At 35.9% G+C, this 18970-nt stretch overlaps 1 protein-coding gene across 1 annotated transcript in view; it reads left to right on the plus strand.

Moving 5' to 3' along the window:
* The window catches only part of GLS (glutaminase), a 91383-nt gene that overhangs the window by 38148 nt on the left and 34265 nt on the right, over positions 1–18970 (plus strand). The window contains exons 3-7 of the mRNA XM_009995256.1: positions 362–483; positions 6119–6248; positions 6994–7073; positions 8892–9055; positions 15351–15409. Coding sequence (XP_009993558.1) covers positions 362–483; positions 6119–6248; positions 6994–7073; positions 8892–9055; positions 15351–15409 — 555 coding nt within the window. The remainder of the gene's footprint in view (positions 1–361; positions 484–6118; positions 6249–6993; positions 7074–8891; positions 9056–15350; positions 15410–18970) is intronic.

Raw genomic sequence — 18970 nt, forward strand, 5'->3', positions numbered from 1 at the left:
TCTTTCCCCACCCCAGTCCACTGTTGGTTCTGTAATTAAGAAAGAGAACAATTGTATTTCTATGGTTATTCACTACTTTGCTAGCAAAAGAGTGTGCTTGAAAGCATCTGTGTCTATGGCAGGGTGGGGTAGGACTTGCACTTGTGTAAGGTCTAGTTGGAGCACTGTGGATTTCCAGTTACATTGATCTTTGACATTAAATGCAGCCAAAATGGCAAAAGGATCAATGAGGTGTCAAAGTGTTGGTGTTGAAAACACAGTGGCAGATGTCTCTTCTTTTGATAAATAAGACTGAGTAGTAGAGAACTTGATTATAATAACATATTTTTTCATTTTAGTAATTGTTGTTTTATTGTAATAGGCACTCAAATCTACAGGATTACGTACATCTGATCCCCGACTGAAAGAATGCATGGATATGTTAAGACTGACCCTTCAAACAACTTCAGATGGAGTTATGCTAGACAAAGACCTTTTTAAAAAGTAAGCTTCCTGTCAATAATGTCACTATGTAATCCTGAATGGCTGTTGTGTGTTACTGGCTGCTGTCTTAGAAGAGACGTAAGGTGTATAAATCTATGTATTTTGAAAGGGAGAAAAACACACACTCCTACTGATGCTGTTTTCATATGAGTTTGTTCTCTGGCTTTGTACAGCAGACAGGGTGTATGATCTCAAGTGTCTCATGTACCAGTGTTTGCATCTGACCTCACCCTGCAACTCATGGTCAGGTGGCAGATAAACTAATGGGTGCAGCATGAAGTATTTAGTGTGAATGCATAAAACTTCTCTCTCGCTGCATTAGTTTTTACTGTGAAGTGCTGCTCTGTGTAGTGAGATATTCAGAGTATGTATGCAGTTAGTTCTAAAAGTGAGTATATGAAGACAAGAGTGAAGTTAAATTACAGGGTATGTAGAGATGAGAGAAGTTAAGACTGTAGATACTGCACTGGTAGACACTCCTTTGCTCCCCTACTTAACAGTTTTGTGTGCCAAAAGATTGGTAGTTCAGGGCTCTTAAATCTTGAAATGAAATTATTAGACTGGTTTTGAGTCTGTTTTTATTTCACTTAGAAGGTAAATGATAGAATATCTAAAACTTGCTTTTTCTCATGGAGAGTATAGTTTTTTGAAAATTGTTATGTTTTTGTTGTTCTGAAGCATTTTTTGAGTTTATGAAGTAATGCTGTTTAGTGTTATTTCCACAAGTTAGAATCTAAAATAGAAATGTGTGTAAGAAAGGTGTGTTTACATATATAATTGGATATATGTTATATACAACTAAGTATACAAAATACATAGTATACATTGTATCCTTATACTGTTGTATATTTACATAGCATATGTAAACATAAACATGAGGTATGTTATGTGTTTATATATATAAACATTTTCAGAAGTACACTGAGAAAAAGAATTAGTGTCTGTGAGTGTGAAAAAGTAACAAACCTGTCAATTCTGTAATCAAATGTGGGACACTTCTGAAAGATACAACATGGAACAACTTCATTTCTGTATTTAAGTTCAAGACCAGGTCTTTGCTGGTTATTTGTAAGCACAGTAAAACCTCTAAATTTTTACAGAGTCAGAAACCTTCCTGGGTATATGTTTGGACTGGAAAGGAAGTGCCTTTGCTATTATGCATTACATTGATACTAGAAGGCTTATTTGTGATAGTAATCTATGAATTATTTTCTAGATAAGGGCTCTATATTTAAAAAAGGACAAATTGTTTCTGATTAGAGAGATGAAGATTAGTCTGTGTTCAGTGCTGTACCTCAAGGATTTGATCCCGTGTGTTAGGGAAGTGATTGTTACTATGAAGATCTGTGGTGAGTTTACATGGTTACATTTTGTGTAGGAAGAGTTTTAAAATAAAGACTATGCAGAGGGTGGAGAGGTCAGTCTTTTTTCACATAGCCGATTTTCCCTCACAGCAGCATGTACTAACCTTTTTTATACCCCTTCATCCTAGGCACACTGCATTTGCTGTGTAGGAACTCGCACAAGGTTTCTGTATTGTATTTCTCTCCTAGTGTTTAAGGTGTGAAATACAATACGGTGTCTATTTAGCTAAACTTACCTCAGAATGTTGAAGGTTCAGTTCCCTAAATGTCAAAGTCAGTGATGTCATTTACCTGTTGAATTTGAGTCCAAAGGTGCTAGTTCAAATAAAGCATCAAGGATAAGCAGCTGTGGAGTAGTGATAGCATAAGCTTGACTAAATCAATCAAGTTTAGTAGAAATTACCTGTGAAATATTTTAGCTCCTCTGTACAGTCCATCATTGTAACAGAAGTTTCAACACCTTTTGGGCGGTTCTAAACATTAGAGTAAAATTTGACTAAACTTGCTTTATTTGGAAGGTTTTTGGCTTTGCAGTGCTCGCCACTTAAATAAAAACTTGGGGGAAAATCTCCATCTGACAGGCAGAACAATGTGGGGTTTTAATCTTTAGTCTCCAGAGTTTATTGAAAGCTTCACTTCAGAGAATGCTTGTGAAATTTCTTGACTTAGCAGTTCGTTTTGCATCAATCTAACATAACACGTGGCCTTTGTAGCATGGATAGCCCCCTGAGACCAGCCTGCATCCTGGAAGCAGCACTGCACACTTGGCAGCTTGCTATGTGCATGTTTTCTTGTTTTTGGTACCCTGCCTATAGTACTACATTATGAAGTTGTACTAATACTATGTAAGTAGGTGAAACTTAGGCAGCATAATAAATCTTCCTCATGAAGTGTGCGTATTTTAAGATAACCTATTTTTAGATCACTTTCTATGGCATAGTAGCTAATTTGTAGAAAAATTCCTGATATTCTTTGTAAGAAATCCTACCCTTCAGCTTTTCCTTTAACTCGCAGCTTGTTCCTAACAGAAAAACAGAAGACTTCCAAAAGTCCTATTTCTTAACTGACTATTTTGGTTGTGAACTGGGAGGAGGAAAGACATGAGGCAATGGGAATTATTTTGAAAATGGTGTACACCTGTCTGAGATGATAACTATTGAGTAACAGTTACAACTCGGAGATTTAAACTCGATTCTTACTCAGAATAACTTACTTGGCTTTGTAAGCTTAGTATTTATCACAAGGTGCTGTCTGTCCCTCTTTATTGACCTAGAAGTGTGGTCTTGCTAGCTGAGTCTTATCTGTGGGTGTGAAGCAACCATCTGGGTATGTTATGTTCTAAACATAAATCTGACAATCTGTTGTGAATCTCAACAGGGTTATCTATTTGCTACCGGGTGGCTGTGCTGCTCTCTCCATTTAGGTAGCAAATCCTGAGGAAATCTTCCATTTTAGATATGCTTAACCCAGGTATTAATAAAGGTTTTCATCTTATTTGAGCAGCTGGAAAGCTTTTGACAGAAGATGTAGAGGACTTCCACTAAGTCCTAAGTCTATACTAATATCTCATTTTTCAACATAATGTTAGGTTTTTCCCTAAAATGTCTAAAATGTACTGAATACGTGTACAGACTCGTTCTGGCTAGTTGGAAATGGCGTTCCATATTCCTTTCTGTAATGTTTATACTGTAGCTTTTTAAACAGGAAAAAAAAGGTGTGTCCATTCAGCTATATAGATAGCCTAACAGTTCTTCAGAATTGGTGGGAGTTCAGACTGTATTTTTTGCAGACATGTACTTTGTGTAATCCTAACCTTATGCTGGAGACCAAAGATTCAGTTTCCAAAAAAAACCAACCCCAAACTTAGGTTATACAACTCACTGAAAGTTATAGATCATGAGGCTTGCACCCTAATCTTCCTATCCTGGATGTATTGGAGAAGTTTCATAGTTTGAAAATGTGTTTTAAAATGAGGAAGAAATGCTTGGATTGGAATTTGGCAAGACAGACATGTTTATGAAAAAAAATGCAATTACAGAGTTTAAAGAAATGTAGAATTTGAGGTAGGAAGTTTTTTGTGTACCTGTCTTGAACACCGCTGAAGTATCTGGGGTGTAGGAGCTATGTTGTTTGTAAAATTTGTCTGTAGAAAGATCTTTATGTATTTGAATTCCTTCCTGTGATTTTTATCCTCCTCTTCCCCTTCTGAGCCTCAAACTGTTACCTGTAACATAAACCAGTGAGAATCTCTGATGGGGAGATGTCAGTTGCAGGATATTAGAGGTCATCACAACTGGTGTCCTCCATTGACTAAAAATACTGCTGCCCTGTTAATTAGAGCTTACTGAGACCCCTGTCATGTCCGTGCAGTAGTTGTTCTGAGTACCCATGTAGATTAACTGAAACCCCATATTTAATGTCTGTGAATTGGCATGATTTGCCTGGGCTAAGCAGTGCTAGGAAAAATACCCAGACACTGACCTCAGCAGAAGTCTGGGAACAATAACTTCTTGCAGAAATAGGTAATGTCTTTAACCAGCACAGCTGTTTCTGTAGTGAGTTTCAATCTCTAGCTTAAAATGGCTGAAGTGAGCATCCTAAACTTGGTGTGAATTGCTAAGTGTGTAAAGGTCCTCCCTGTTTCAGAAACATCGGGTGGTTCCAGAGGTTTTATTTCAGTGCATGCTGCTACCTTGTTGTTTTCCACTGTGTGTATTAATTCTTGAGTTGTTCTCACAGGTTTAGGAGAATTTAAAATATTTTTTGTTACTTACAAGAGTGCTTAATATTGTCCAGGTGATTCAGACAATGTAGAAATGCATCTGAAGGTTGTTATTTCTTCTGCACACGTAGCTGCCGTAACTTAGTAATTACTTTTGAAAAGAGGTGATAGCACCTAGAGTAGATAACTGTAATTGAAGTCTGGGAACAAAATTAAGCAGGGTTTTTTGCAAGATATGTAAAAAGAGAGTGGATTAACACAACAAATTAAAATAAATCCAACTCAATTGTTTTAACATAGAGTAACAAAGCAATTTATTACAGACAGAGCAAAGCTTAAGATGCCATAGTGTACAATGCAAACTTCTCTAACGTTTTGTTTTGACCCCTGAAGATTAGTGCCTACCAGCACTTGCTGTTATTGTTGGTTGAATTCAGGAAGAAATCTCTTAAGTACAAAACTTTGTAAAAGAGGGGTATTCAAAAGCAAGATAATGCTCTCTGTTCACTGGTCTTTGTGCAACTTCATTTTGAACTGATTGTGACTTGTAATAATAGGATTGTTGGAATTATCTATTCCAAGTGACAGTATTTGCCTAAAAAATATTTTTTCATTTTTTCCAAATAAGTCATTATTGGAAGGGTACATCTGAATTAACAGTTGTTTCTGCAGAGTGTGAGTGTGTTAATGAAATTGTTTGCTGTTAAACCTTCCTTTCTCTTTCCTGCACTGGGAGAGAGCTGTTAACACCCTTTATCAGGTCATATTTCAACTGGCTGATAATGGTTCCCAGCTCCTGCTCACCCCCCATCCAGAGACACAGCACTTCCAGCATCGTGTCTCAGCTTGTGTTTTGATCCTTCCTTTATTCTGCTTCTCCTAGATAAATCCTTTCCTTTTCACCTCATCAGTTTTTCAGATGTGCCAGATGAGCTGATGTTCAGAGGGTGTGGGCGATAATGTATTGAGGCTTAAAAGGCAGCAAAGATTCCTAAGTGGTGATAGTTTGAAGCAAGAGACTTACAGTGCTGTTCACTGTCAACTTTAGTTAAGAAGATGTTACTGAGTTCTTCCACTGGGTTTTGTTCTCATTAGAGGGGAGACTCGTTCCAGTTTGTGCAGCTAGTGGTCAGCTTGTTCAGTTTATGCAAGTGAGAGAAACCAACTCTGAACCTCAGAGGTCTAATCTAACTCTGAAATCAGCACTCCAAGGTCTGGGTTAGATGGTTGTCACGTCTTGATCCTAAGAAGTGTGTGCCTTGTGAGCTTAGATGCCGCTCAGAGTGGTACTGCCTTGCAATACAACCTTATAGTTGAAACTTCAAATAGGAGCTTCAAATAAAAAGGCATAAAAGCAAATGCAATGGTACAGTTTAAAATATTTTAAAAAATAATTTATAACTTATGAAGAGAAAATTGAAAAGTCTTTATTCTAATAAAGACCTGTTCTTCTAAGCATATAACTTCAATAGACTGACAGTATTTAAATAGTATGTCATTGCAATTGACAGTAATTTTATACTAATAAACTTTTTAAACTTTTTTTCAGGTGTGTACAAAGTAATATTGTGTTGCTTACTCAAGCTTTCAGGAGGAAATTTGTCATTCCAGATTTTATGTCGTTTACTTCACATATTGATGAGCTGTATGAAAGTGCTAAAAAACAATCTGGAGGAAAGGTAACCTGTTTGTAAATTAAACTTCAGACTCTGTAGTTTGCTTGATATTAACCAAATAAATTCTTCATTAATTGACAGATTTTTCTTAACATTTGTAGCAAAATGTTAAACTGGCAACATGATTAAATGGTTTTGGAAGTTCAACTTGTAAACTGTTAGAAAACAACTTTTTACCTGTAACCATCTTTTGTAACAATACTTTGTTACAGCAAGCAACAATCAATCTTTTGAGGTTAGAACAAGAAAATAATGTTATCTCTTTATTTTGCATATACTATAAAACTGCTATGTTTGTCAGATTAAATTTAGTCTGTAAAAGAAATATGCTACTCTACATAACTGGCTGGGTTGTGTGACAGAAATAATAGTCAACACCATACCTGTGTTAGTAATTCAAGTTTATTGTAGTGCTACTTCCAGTAAATTAATTGAAAACCCTCAAACTTTGTTGCAAGCCAAAGCTTTAAATTATTTGAACATGCTGAACATGCTGTAACATAGAACAGAGATTCTTCTTAGAATGTGCTGAAGTTAGTACTTCAAAACAATGTTTTATTTGATAATGATCTCCTGAGTATAGTGACTTGTAATGAAGTTTTAGATATACTGGATGATTATTAGTAGAATTATCCAATTGTATCTTGGGTATCTGTCCATTGGCATTTATTTTAATTAACTTATATTAACATATAGTGAAATATTTTGGATGCTGTAATGTCTCTGTTTTTGTTTCGCATTCCTGTAGGTTGCTGACTACATTCCACAGCTGGCCAAGTTCAGCCCTGATTTGTGGGGTGTGTCACTTTGCACAGTGGATGGACAGAGGTACAGTCTAAATTCTAGATTTTTGCTATCTCAATTATTTAAGCTACTTGACACATACAGCACTTCATGGTATCTTATGGTTTGATAAAGAAAAAGCTTTGCTGGAGTTAGGAAGTAAAACCCACGTGGTCATATTTTGTAGCATTTTTTTCTGTTTCTGGGGTTAAGTAGAATTATTTTGCTATTTTTAGGAAATAGTATTTGTAAACTCTGTATTTAAGGCTGGATTATATTGCATTTATGATCCAAACACAATAATGAAACTGGGTAATTTCCGTGATTCACAAACTACAAGATAGAGACTGCTTACGTAGTATTCATCTTTGGAAGCTGCAGAGCTTTGTCTAATAGTACCCATGCCTTGGGCTGTATTCTTTTTTCTGTAGGTCATGATATACTTAAAAGTTAGTTCCTTTTCTGCATTTTAGTGTTCTAACTGCAGCGTTGTTACGCGATTGCTATACATCACTGAAAATTTTTAGATCTATATCCATTAAAAAGAAAATGAAGGCAAAAACTTCACAGAACAGAACATGTCTTTGCCTACCAGGTTTATTAAACTTTATCCTATAAGGATGTATATAGCTGCAGTGATTTAATTTTTGTTTTTTTCTAGAACAGTGACTCAGTGTAGCAGAGACTGTTACGAGCCCAAATGTAATAGAGTATCTTACACCATCTAGCTGAGAAGTCAGATAAAATATTGTGTCCACCTTTGTGACTAGGCAATGGGAGATACTCATCAGCTTGCATATCTGTGCTGCCCTGAAGTTTGAGATGGTCATGCTGTATATTCTGAGTACCATAATTTTTAGGTGTTTGTTATGTGCCAGGTGAACGGGCCATTCTTGGGAGAGGCTCAGAATTGCTTATGGTAACTATGGATTGACATGTTACCTGTTAGGATCAGTGTCTTAGTTTCTTACTAGCCATACACTCTATAGGGGAAGAGCTGTACAAGGGAGGTGAGGTATTTTCAGCTCCCTGTATGTATATCTGAATCATAATCTACAGCTTTAAAAGTGAAAATGTTCTCCTTTTTGAATATTTTAAATTAGCTTTCTGCTTTTTTGGACATGACAATATGTTCTCATTGAAGTTTTTATAATGCAAATCTTTGCATTGTTTAATGGTGTGTAGTGTTATTGTTTATAATGCCAGAATGGTTTGGTGAGTTTCTCTGAAACCTCACATTTTCTGCAAAGAAGCAAATACAGTTCTGATTTTACCATCAGATAAGTGGTTGTTTGTAGCCTTCTACTCTAAGATGGGGCATATGCTACTTGTATGAGTCATTCTTCAATGCAGTCTGACTTAGATACTGAAAGCAAACTTTCCAAAAGGTAGCACTGAATAATTGTAATAAAGTACCAATGCCTATATTAAAGAGAATGTAAATACAAGTGTAATTACAATAACTGCATTTGATCTCATATTTATTTTTATGGACATAAATATGTATAGTAGCTCTGTTCAGGTCACCTGTACCCTGTTGAGCTGGGGTTTGATACTAGAGCTCCGAGGTGAATTTTTTACTGTTACAAACCCATTTCTGAACTTGCTTTTACTGTGTTATATCTGCAGAAATCACCAGCAGGTGACTTTGTTAGGCTTATTTTATGGAGGCAGCTGTTAAAACCTTTATATCTTTTTGTTCTGCTCTTTAAGATTAGACTTAAGAATATGCTTTTTCTTTTAACAATTTTTTTTTTTTTTTTTTAATAGTCCTAGACTGTTGAAGGGTAAAACCAAACATTTAACACTTGCTACAGCTGGCAAACAGGACATTTCAAACCTCTTCATCTGTGTTTTTCCCAGGCACTCTGTCGGCGATACCAAAGTTCCGTTTTGTCTTCAGTCCTGTGTGAAGCCTTTGAAATATGCTATTGCTGTTAATGACCTTGGCACAGAGTATGTGCACAGATATGTTGGTAAAGAGCCTAGTGGATTAAGATTCAACAAATTGTTCCTGAATGAAGATGGTAAGAGATACATAATACTTAGTAATTAAAATGCTCAAATTTAGAAAATTACAAAACAATCTCCACAGTTTGTTCATTCTTTTCATGTTACTGTAGCCTCTCAAGTCTTACTAGTAGACAGTGTCCCAGAATATTTTGCCATCAGCAAAGCACACTTATCCTTTGTTGTTCACTTATGCCTAATTTAGAATGCTGGTAAAAGAGGCTTTATTACTTCTGTTGTATTTGCTAGTATCCAGCTGTGGGAAAAAGCAAGGATTTTGATGATGCAGGTATTTGAAATATATATTAATTTGCTTGACCTAGTAGCATGTATTTCTTAGTCGTGTCTTCTGTAAAATGATGGTGGAAGAATCAAGCTCATTAAATTGATTTTAAGAAACTTGTATCTCTTCTCATCCCCCTGAGAAGTAGGTGCTGGTGCCAAAGGCCAGTGCTGTCTAGTTTCCAGAAGATGACATTGAGCACATCTTCGTACAAGTTATTCTAAGCTGAAATTTGGCTACAAATTCAAAACAGTGTTGTTTTTTATTGCCTGTGGTGGGAGTGTTGTAGCAAGTATTTCTCATCCAGTATTAACTGGATTATTTCTTTTTTCATATTATATTAATTCTTACGCATGGAAATGTTCTTTCTAAAAACATTATGGCAAAAATCTGAGAAGAATGACTCATGTAGCCTTGGAGGAAATACTGGATGTTACCTCTCAAACACAAATGTTTCTTCTTAGCAGATCTTTCTCTATAAGAGAACAGACAATGTTTCTGTTGCCGTAGTATTGCAATTAATATTTAATTCACTGCATAAGACTTGGATGATATTTTTGTCAAAGACTATTCAATTTTGACTTAAATATCTACATTATTAATATATAAATAATACAGAACTATGTTCAGTACATACCTTAAAATAATCTTTCCAAACTTAAAATAGATCTAAACAATTTATTTCTTTTTTTTATTATGTTAGTGCTAATGAACAACATTAGTTCAACATCTTCATCAATGACCTGGGTGAGGGTATAGAATGTACCCTCAGCAAGTTTGCTGATGACACTAAGCTGGGAGGAGTGGCTGACACACCAGAAGGCTGTGCTGCCATTCAGAGAGACACAGACAGGCTGGAGAGTTGGGCGGGGAGAAACATGATGAAATTCAACAAGGGGAAGTGTAGAGTTTTGCATTTGGGGAAGAACAACATGATGTCCCAGTATAGGTTGGGGGCTGACCTGCTGGAGAGTAGTGTAGGTGAAAGAGACCTGGGGGTCCTGGTGGACAGGAGGATGACCATGAGCCAGCAATGTGCCCTTGTGGCCAAGAAGGCCAATGGCATCCTGGGGTGCATTAGAAAGGGTGTGGTTAGTCAGTCGAGAGAGGTTCTCCTCCCCCTCTGTTCTGCATTGGTGAGGCCACGTGTGGAGTATTGTGTCCAGTTCTGGGCCCCTCAGTTCAAGAAGGACAGGGAACTGCTCGAAAGAGTCCAGCGCAGAGCTACAAAGATGATTAAGGGAGTGGAACATCTCCCTTATGAGGAAAGGCTGAGGGAGCTGGCTCTCTTTAGCTTGGAGAAAAGGAGACTGAGGGGTGACCTCGTCAATGTTTACAAATATGTAAGGGGTGAGTGTCAGGGAGATGGAGTTAGGCTTTTCTCAGTGATGACCAGTGATAGGACAAGGGGTAATGGGTGCAAATTGGAGCATAGGAGGTTCAAGGTGAATATCTGAAAACATTTTTTTACTGTAAGAGTGACAGAGCCCTGGGACAGGCTGCCCAGGGAGGCTGTGGAGTCTCCCTCACTGGAGACATTCAAAACCCACCTGGATGGGTTCCTGTGTGATGTACTCTAGGTGACCCTGCTCTGGCAGGGGGGTTGGACTAGATGATCTTTTGAGGTCCCTTCCAACCCCTAGGATTCTATGATTCTATGAAATACCAACATGCCTATATATTGCTAAGAGGGAATTAAGTGTTTGGTCAAGTTTTGCTGTCTTGTTTTTGCTTTCCTAGTTTTTCTAAATACAGTGTAATACAGTGTGAAGTAAACTGCTTTTTATATCCTAAGAACATTTTTGTACAAAAAGAAGTTTAAAGTGTGAAAAATAGTAATTTTTTTTTCTTTTGGATCAATATAGGTGTTCTGTTTTTTAATGAAATGACAGAAAGTATAGTACTTATTTTCTGCTTTTTCCTACTTTTAAAATTGAACAATGAGGAGATTAATTGTTAGGTTATGGCGTTTTATATTACTGTTAGACTTCAACAGTGTTTATAAGACTGTTATGCAATAAGAGAATTGGGATTATTGAAAGGCTGACCCAGTGTGCATGAAAGTAATAATGAAAATTAATTCATATGATAGAGATTTTAATTTTTATATGTGCTTGTGTGGCTGATATAAGTGACATGAGAAAAAACATTTTATCTGTCCAGTCCTTAAAGGAGTAAAGCAGAAGGTAGAAATGTAATAAATAGGAGCATATTTTAGTTACAGGGATAGAAAGGAATGTTTGAGTGAAGGAGGAGGGAAGAAGGGGTTTCACTTGTAGTTTTAACTTGATACATGAAGCTTGGATATGCAGAGTAGTTGGCAGTTCGAACATACATCACTACTTTGAAGATCAGATTTCATAATAAATAAAGAAAATATAGATGTTTAATCTATTTGCTTTCTGTTTATTCTGATATAGTTGAATTTTGTATCTGTACTCAGGATTTTATGAAGTTAAATACAGGTATTTGAAAACTGGTTAGGCATGGATCTGAAGGTATTTTTTATAGTTGCTACATTAAAGGATCCTAAAACAGGGTGTTCTTTCACTTCTTTGTTTACTGGTGTTGAGATTCAAGCTGGAACAACGGAGAATGTTATCATTTTAAGTCACAGCTAAAAATGTCGGTTTGTAACAAGAAAGTGATGCTAAGAATCATGTATGTTTTCTGTAAAATCTGTGCTGTGCCGTAGAAATTTAGAAATGTCTGCAGCCTTGTGAATATTCAGTTTTAAAACTATTTTGTCAAAGGGAACATATGGCCCACCTAACAATTCAGATTTCTGGAGGACTAAAGCAATTCCTCTGTTAATAAAAAAATCCCAGATTATTCTAGTTGATTCAAGGCAATCAGGAATTTTCCATAGTAAAATGTGTCTGAAATAGGCATCACCAGGAATAATTTTTAAGATCATTGAACAGTTTGCAGGTTTTTTCATGCCTATTGAATTCATGATAGAACAAGTCTGACAGTACCTGTCTATATGTACAGTTACTGTCTCTTATCCATACACGGGACTGCCTCAAGTGATGATTATTTGTAGAACTAGTCTACTAAAAAATGCTGCATTGTAGTTGAGGGATTGTCAGGAAATGGTTTATTCTGCTGAAGGATTTTGTTGACCAAAGGTGGATTTCTTTCTTGAAGTTCTGTGTATGAAAATGTCTGTACAGTGTATGTGTGGCAGCCTCTGCTTTCTCTGCCTTGGGACTGCAAGCCAGTGGTACCAGAAAGGCCTAAGGCTAATGATGGGCAAAAAAAGGGCAAAAGATCTGGCAGAGGAAAATACTGTAATTTGAGATTATTAGGGGAAATGTCTAGTTTACTTCTGGCATTTTTGCATGGCAGGTTACTACAGCACTCATATTAATTGTCGAGCAGTTTTTACGTATTAAAAATACCTATTGTACCATTCAGTAGTGATATCCAGGGGAGAGGGTTTTTTTGGTAAATAACTAAATAGTATTTTATTTTGCGTTTAGATATACCTGTTCAATAAATTGCAGTTCTCTGTGTAAAAGACTGTTCTAGGAAAGTATCTCTTTTCCCACAGGAAAAAAGCAGAGTCCTGTATTGGTGAAAAATACATTTGTTATATATATTTATATATAAATATACATTTATATTTACATATAAATGCTTATTTATGCTAGAGACAAATAGTTGAATCAGTGCTAGACTTACTTAATCAGGGCACACCACATGAACTCCAAGGGTTATTATGACTTGTGTTTTTCATTGAAGGTAAAAATATGAATTTACCTCAGAGTATAAGGAGATGATATAGCAATATGAGATACTTGCAGAGAAGCTTCATCAAAGATTTTTTTTTTTTCAATCTGAGCACATCATTACCTTTATTTGATTATACAGAGAGGGTGTATATGTGTGTTTTTGGTTTTAGTAGTGTGTCAGTTAGCTTTCCAGAGTTCAGTACCTCTTTCTAAAGATTAGTTGATTAATTTGTTCAGCTTTTTGGCAAACTGTTGGAATTACAGTATCAGTCTTCATTCCTTTTGTACCATGTACAATCCCCTTGCTGATGACACCTGCTCTGAGCTAAATTGGTAGCTGCTCCCACTTTAGAAAGACACTTATGTATGACTTTCCTTTAAAACTAATGAAGTGATAGAACCTATGTGTCCTTAAGGGGTGGGAAAAATGCCTGGGAATGGAAGTATGGAAGTTAATTGACGGGAATAGAAGACATCTCTTTGAAATTAGCATGAATCTTTCAGAATGTAAGGTTTTATTTAGGTGTTCTGGCCCTTAGAAAAGACAAGTGTATCTTAAGCCTGTGGGAGGGTTCTTAGTTGTAGAATATAATAGACTATTGCAGATGGAAGGAGCCTATAAAAATCATCTAGTCCAAATGCCTGTCCACTTCAGGGCTGACCAGAAGTTAAAGCATGTTGTTTTAAGGTCATTCTCCAAATGCCTCTTAAACACTGTCAGGCTTGGGATGTTAACCTCTCTAGGAAGTCTGTGACTATTATGTCATAATAGAAGGCTTATCTGTCAATTACAGATATCTCTGAGAAGTGTTTGGATAGTATTATCTGGTGCTATCCAGATAATAATGAATATTGCTTTCCTGGAACCCAGATACCCTGACAAAGTTTATTCTGCTTAGAAGAGGCAGCAGTGGATTATTAGGAGGTGTCCCACTCAGATCTTAAGATGTGCTGGTGTTAGGCAAAGTAGGAGACACGCTCCAAGAAGAGCATTTGTTAGGGTGTGAAGTCTGGCTACTGTACCTCCCCTTAGCTGTTAGAGCTCCCAAAGTGGTTGTTCCTTGCTTGCTTCTTAAGGGGGGAAATAAAACACAACTTCATTTCAGAAGCACATTCAGGAAAGTCCATATTTAATTTCATCAGAATGTTCTTGCCATTCTTCAGGTGAGGGCAGCACACAGTAGTGTGTTGATTGTAAAGTGGCCAAAAATGGTACGTGTAGTTTTAGATGTTAAGCAGCAAGAGACAGGAATCTTCAGAGTAAAGGAAAAGGTAACCAAGAGTAACATGTGATTAATGGGAAAGTGAGTGTGCATGCTGTGAATATCAGACCAATCTCTAAAAAGCAGGTTCCTTTTGGTGTACGTGTGTGTGTTTTACATATAAAATTAGTTAACACTGTGGGTTTTATTTTAATGACCGTTTTAAAATTTGGTGTTAAAAAAAGTGCCAGCAAAAAAAAAATAATTCAAACCTGTCACAATATGAATGTATTGAGAATTGGTTGAGGTTTTAAGATAACTGTAGGAGGTAGATTTTGATGAATACAAATTTTTACATTTGTGAAAAGAAAGACAGCTGATAAGGAGAAATTCCTTTGCAAAAAGAGGGAGAAGGAAAAGGTGATTAATTCACATGAGCAGCCAAGAATGACTGCAGTGGAAAATACTGTGATTATGGAGATTAATGATAAAAAGAAAAACTGAAATGTTGAAGGTATATGCAAGTCAATTATAACATAAGTTACATTCTAGTGAGGATGAGTAAATTGTTACTTGTATTTCAGGAGCTGCCAATAGAAATTTCTTATTCTTAAAAGTAATGAGGATTTTGTAGTTATGTACAGCAGTAATGAAATTGAAGAACTGGCATTCTTTTTAGAAATGTTTTTAAAGGATCTGTATGGACACTTAAAATTACTGAGACTTGGTCACCTGGAGGAAAAACTGGGAAATCCCTTCAGTCTTCTTCCACTTGCAAATGTTGCATTGATTAAAATTGTGGAACACTGGAGAGGATTCAGAATTGTCAAGAAAAGTAATGATGTCAAACCAATTAATTTACTGGACCTTTAAGTAGTATTAGACTGAGTGTTCAAAGCTGTAAAATACTTTGCTCAGAATTACAAAAACTGTGTATAATGTATTAAAATATTTTTAATTTATTACTCTATTCCATAATTATAGCTTTAAGTCATACATTAATGTTAATAACTTTTCACTTACACACGACTGGTTTTATTTGACATATGTGTCTTGGAATATATTAGTAACTGAAAACTTTGTTTCACAGACAGGCCCCATAACCCTATGGTGAATGCTGGAGCAATTGTGATCACATCTTTAATCAAGGTAAAAAGTTAATTTTTAGTTTATCTCAGAGAATTTTAATAGAATGTAGAAAAATTATGTTGTACGGATTATAAACTGTTGTCATTTTATGTATGCAGTATCTGGTGGCAGTTCACTCATTAGCAGGTAGACAAGAGCTGATATTTTGGAAATAGCAAAACTTCCAGTGCAATATTAGACTAGCATTTTTTGAAAATTAACAGTGCAGCTGAAAGACTCTGCTCTTTCTTAATGTTCTTGTATTTTGTTTCCTTCTTTAACTGCACAAGACTTGGCATTCTCTTGAGAGAATTGCCTCATACTTCTTAAATACTAAGAGTATGTCTTCAAGAATATATTTTGTAGCACTCAGAATATGTTTCTGAATGTCTAATGCTCACATATAATATAAAGTTACAAGAGTATTTCTTGCTGTGTTGAAGAAATTGAATATAATGTACTTTGTACAGGAGCAATACAGCAATATTTGCATGCCAGTCTTAATACTGAATTTGTCTGCTATTAACATACTGTACAACTAAATTAAGTTTAACTTCTATGTTACCTATTTTCTGTTGGGATGTTAAATGTGCTTTCTTAAATAAGTGTGTTTGGAAATAGTTACCGATATTTGTTCAGTAAACTGTAGCTGAATAATGACTTAATGTCCTTAGTCCATGGTCTGTTTTTGGAAAGCTGTATTTTGTTTTTCCTTAGAGTAGCTTTATATGTCTCTTCAAGTTGTAAATGGCATAAATTCCATTTAATGCTAGTATTTGCCAGATGCTTTTTTACTTGTATTTTCTGCTTTTTTGGTAGCTACTGGTAGAAAAGCTTTTCTAGAATTCTGGGGAGTGTACCAGTCCCCTGGAGTTTTGAAGTAGAAAACTTAATAATGTTACTTCAGAAATCTAAAAATCTTCTTTACAGCCTTGTCTTGATTACGTTTCAAAGTCCACTAGCTACAGTGTGTCTCCTACTTCCTTTTTCCAAATTGTTGATTTTAAAATTACTTAGATCATGATTTTCTGTTATTTTATATTTAAAGAAGGTGTAAGAACTCCTGCTTAAAGACATTTATCTTTAATAGCTATAGGTGAAAGAAAATGGCCTTAAGTATGACAGGTAAATTTATTCACATTTAATATTTTTTAAAGGTTGACTGAGCATTGAAATTCACTGGGATAACAGTGAATTTTAAAATCTGACTTACCACATTTGTCTGAAATGTCAAAATGTTAGTCCTACTACAACATGCCCTACTGGTCATAAGGCAAAACACAAGCATGTGCCTCTTGCAGAAGGCACGTAGTTCTTGATAAACAGTCTACTTCTAAATAGAGAACATGGATTTGTTTAGTGCATGCAATTGTGGCATTTGTTAGAAGGTTGGGGGATTGTTTTTTGTGGGGTGTTAATTTATTTCTTTCTTTGTTTTTGTATTTGCTGTTATGTTCTTAAAAAGAGTATTGCATTGCACTGACCTTGTTGCATGTGGTAACTGCACGTCTGATGGACACATCATACTTATCACACTCCATTATTTGTTTTTAATGTGATTGAAATGTAGATGATATTATGTAGTGCTGTCAATAAGACACCATGTATCATTTGAATAACTTAACCAATCTAGACATATTCTGGAGAAAATTACGTAGGGGGTCACAGGTGCAAAGTTACTTAATAGTTAAATTTTTTGTGAAATAACTTCTTTGCCATCTGCAGCTTAACAATAGTCCTGCTAACTCTTCAGTGATTTAAGTAATTCAGATTTGTATTTGATATTATCTAAGACTTACTTTTTTCTGGAAGAAGTGGCTTCATTAACCCATGTTTTGCCCTCATCTCCTCTGCATCCATTCTGTTTAAGGTATTACTTGCATATCTTGAAGACTGTGTATGGCTCCTAGAGTCCAAGAAAATTCAGGGTTTATTAAACATGGTTGAATTCACCATGTATTCCGATCAGTCTGCTGATAGCATGTTGATAGCTATGGAGAGATTGTTGTTGTATTTCAGTGTTAAGAATGCTTGTATCTATTTGGTATTCATTATTTTATCCCTTTCTGAGAAACATACAAGGAGTCTGTCAAAATGTACATATGTTGTGGTGCACTTAGCAGCTGTTAGTATGCATGACCTTGCTCACAACTGCCCTTAGAATCTGACATAAATTACAATTGCTCATGGATAGTAGATGATGCTTGGTGTAATCTTTTTGTTAGAATATGTAATATATTAACATTTTAGGGAAAAACAGGATTCCTAGCATCACATACTCAGTTCTGACTGCCTTAAGAATTTGATATTCGAACCTTAGAACAGAGCATAGACCCAAACTGTCATGTTATATTTAGTTCTTGCTCTTCATAATAATAAATAATAAAGGGTGTGTGCATGTTAAATTGTACATTTATTTGGCCTTCTTAGCTGTGACTATATCATACTTTTACCAACTTCAGTGATTCTCCCATTGTCATTTGCTTGGAACTAGGTGGTATTTAGGTTTTGGTGCCTTAATGGCTGTCTTCTAACGGTACTTGCATTACACTCCATAGACTGCTCCAGCAATTTAAAGCATGTATCTGCAATAAAAAAGGTCAGCCTGTGGGCCAGTTTTAATGAAATAAAATTTTCAAAAAACATCAAGAACCTTTCCCTTGTTTGTAATTGTACAGCCATTTGCCTTTATTAACTAGTTATATAAATTACATAATTATAACAATTTTCAAATAATAGTTATCAAAAGAAAATTGTAGTGGCAATTACAAGAGTTTCTGGAAAAGTGATTTTAGATAAAATGGTAAATTCTTCCATGTCTCCAAGGAAATACAGGTGCTTGAAAGATGATTCAGCTCCTATACAGATTTAGTACAGATTTAGTGTTCTGTAACCACGCAGCTTTCTGTACCCAACATTGACTGGGAGAAGTCTTTATTGCCTGTATTATGGATAGATTTTAATGCTTTGATCTGTTGTTTTGTATTAAACCGTAAACTCAATTCTCAAAGCATATCGACTCCAGACATGTCAGTGGCTGTGTCAGGAATTGCCCATTGCCACATACCTGTGCTGGCTGGGGCAAGCACTGTGTTAGAGGAGCAAGTGAGATGAAGAGGAACGGTCTGGAGTGAAATGTGTAGAGGGTGGCACGTGGCTGTGGAGTGAATCACCAAGGCACAAGGGATTAATCTTAAGTAACTTTTATTGTATGCTTCAAGATTCTATCTGAAGATAAAAGCTTTCCTAGTGTAACAGCAGAGGTTTGGGCAAATGCAGTGGATATAAATCCTGTAAGTGCCAACAGCCACAAGCACAGTCTTACCCAGACAGTGAAGATGGACTCTAATGATCAGTGAAGCATATTCTGTGCTAATGAACTAATGTGGGAAGAATTTAGACAGATGAGAGGGCATAGCAATAGTCATAGTCCTTGCAAAAAAATTGGTGTGTGAGGAAATGGGAACCCTGATCTTACTGACCCTGAAAAAAATTCAATGAAAGTCTTTTTTTTTTTCGTGCTGAACCTAGAGAGGTATCTGGTACACGTCAGAGCTTTCCAAATATGCTGATAACTTGTAA

The sequence above is a fragment of the Chaetura pelagica genome, unplaced genomic scaffold (assembly GCF_000747805.2).
Source record: "Chaetura pelagica isolate M959 unplaced genomic scaffold, ChaPel_1.0 scaffold33, whole genome shotgun sequence".
Taxonomy (NCBI): Eukaryota; Metazoa; Chordata; class Aves; order Apodiformes; family Apodidae; genus Chaetura; species Chaetura pelagica.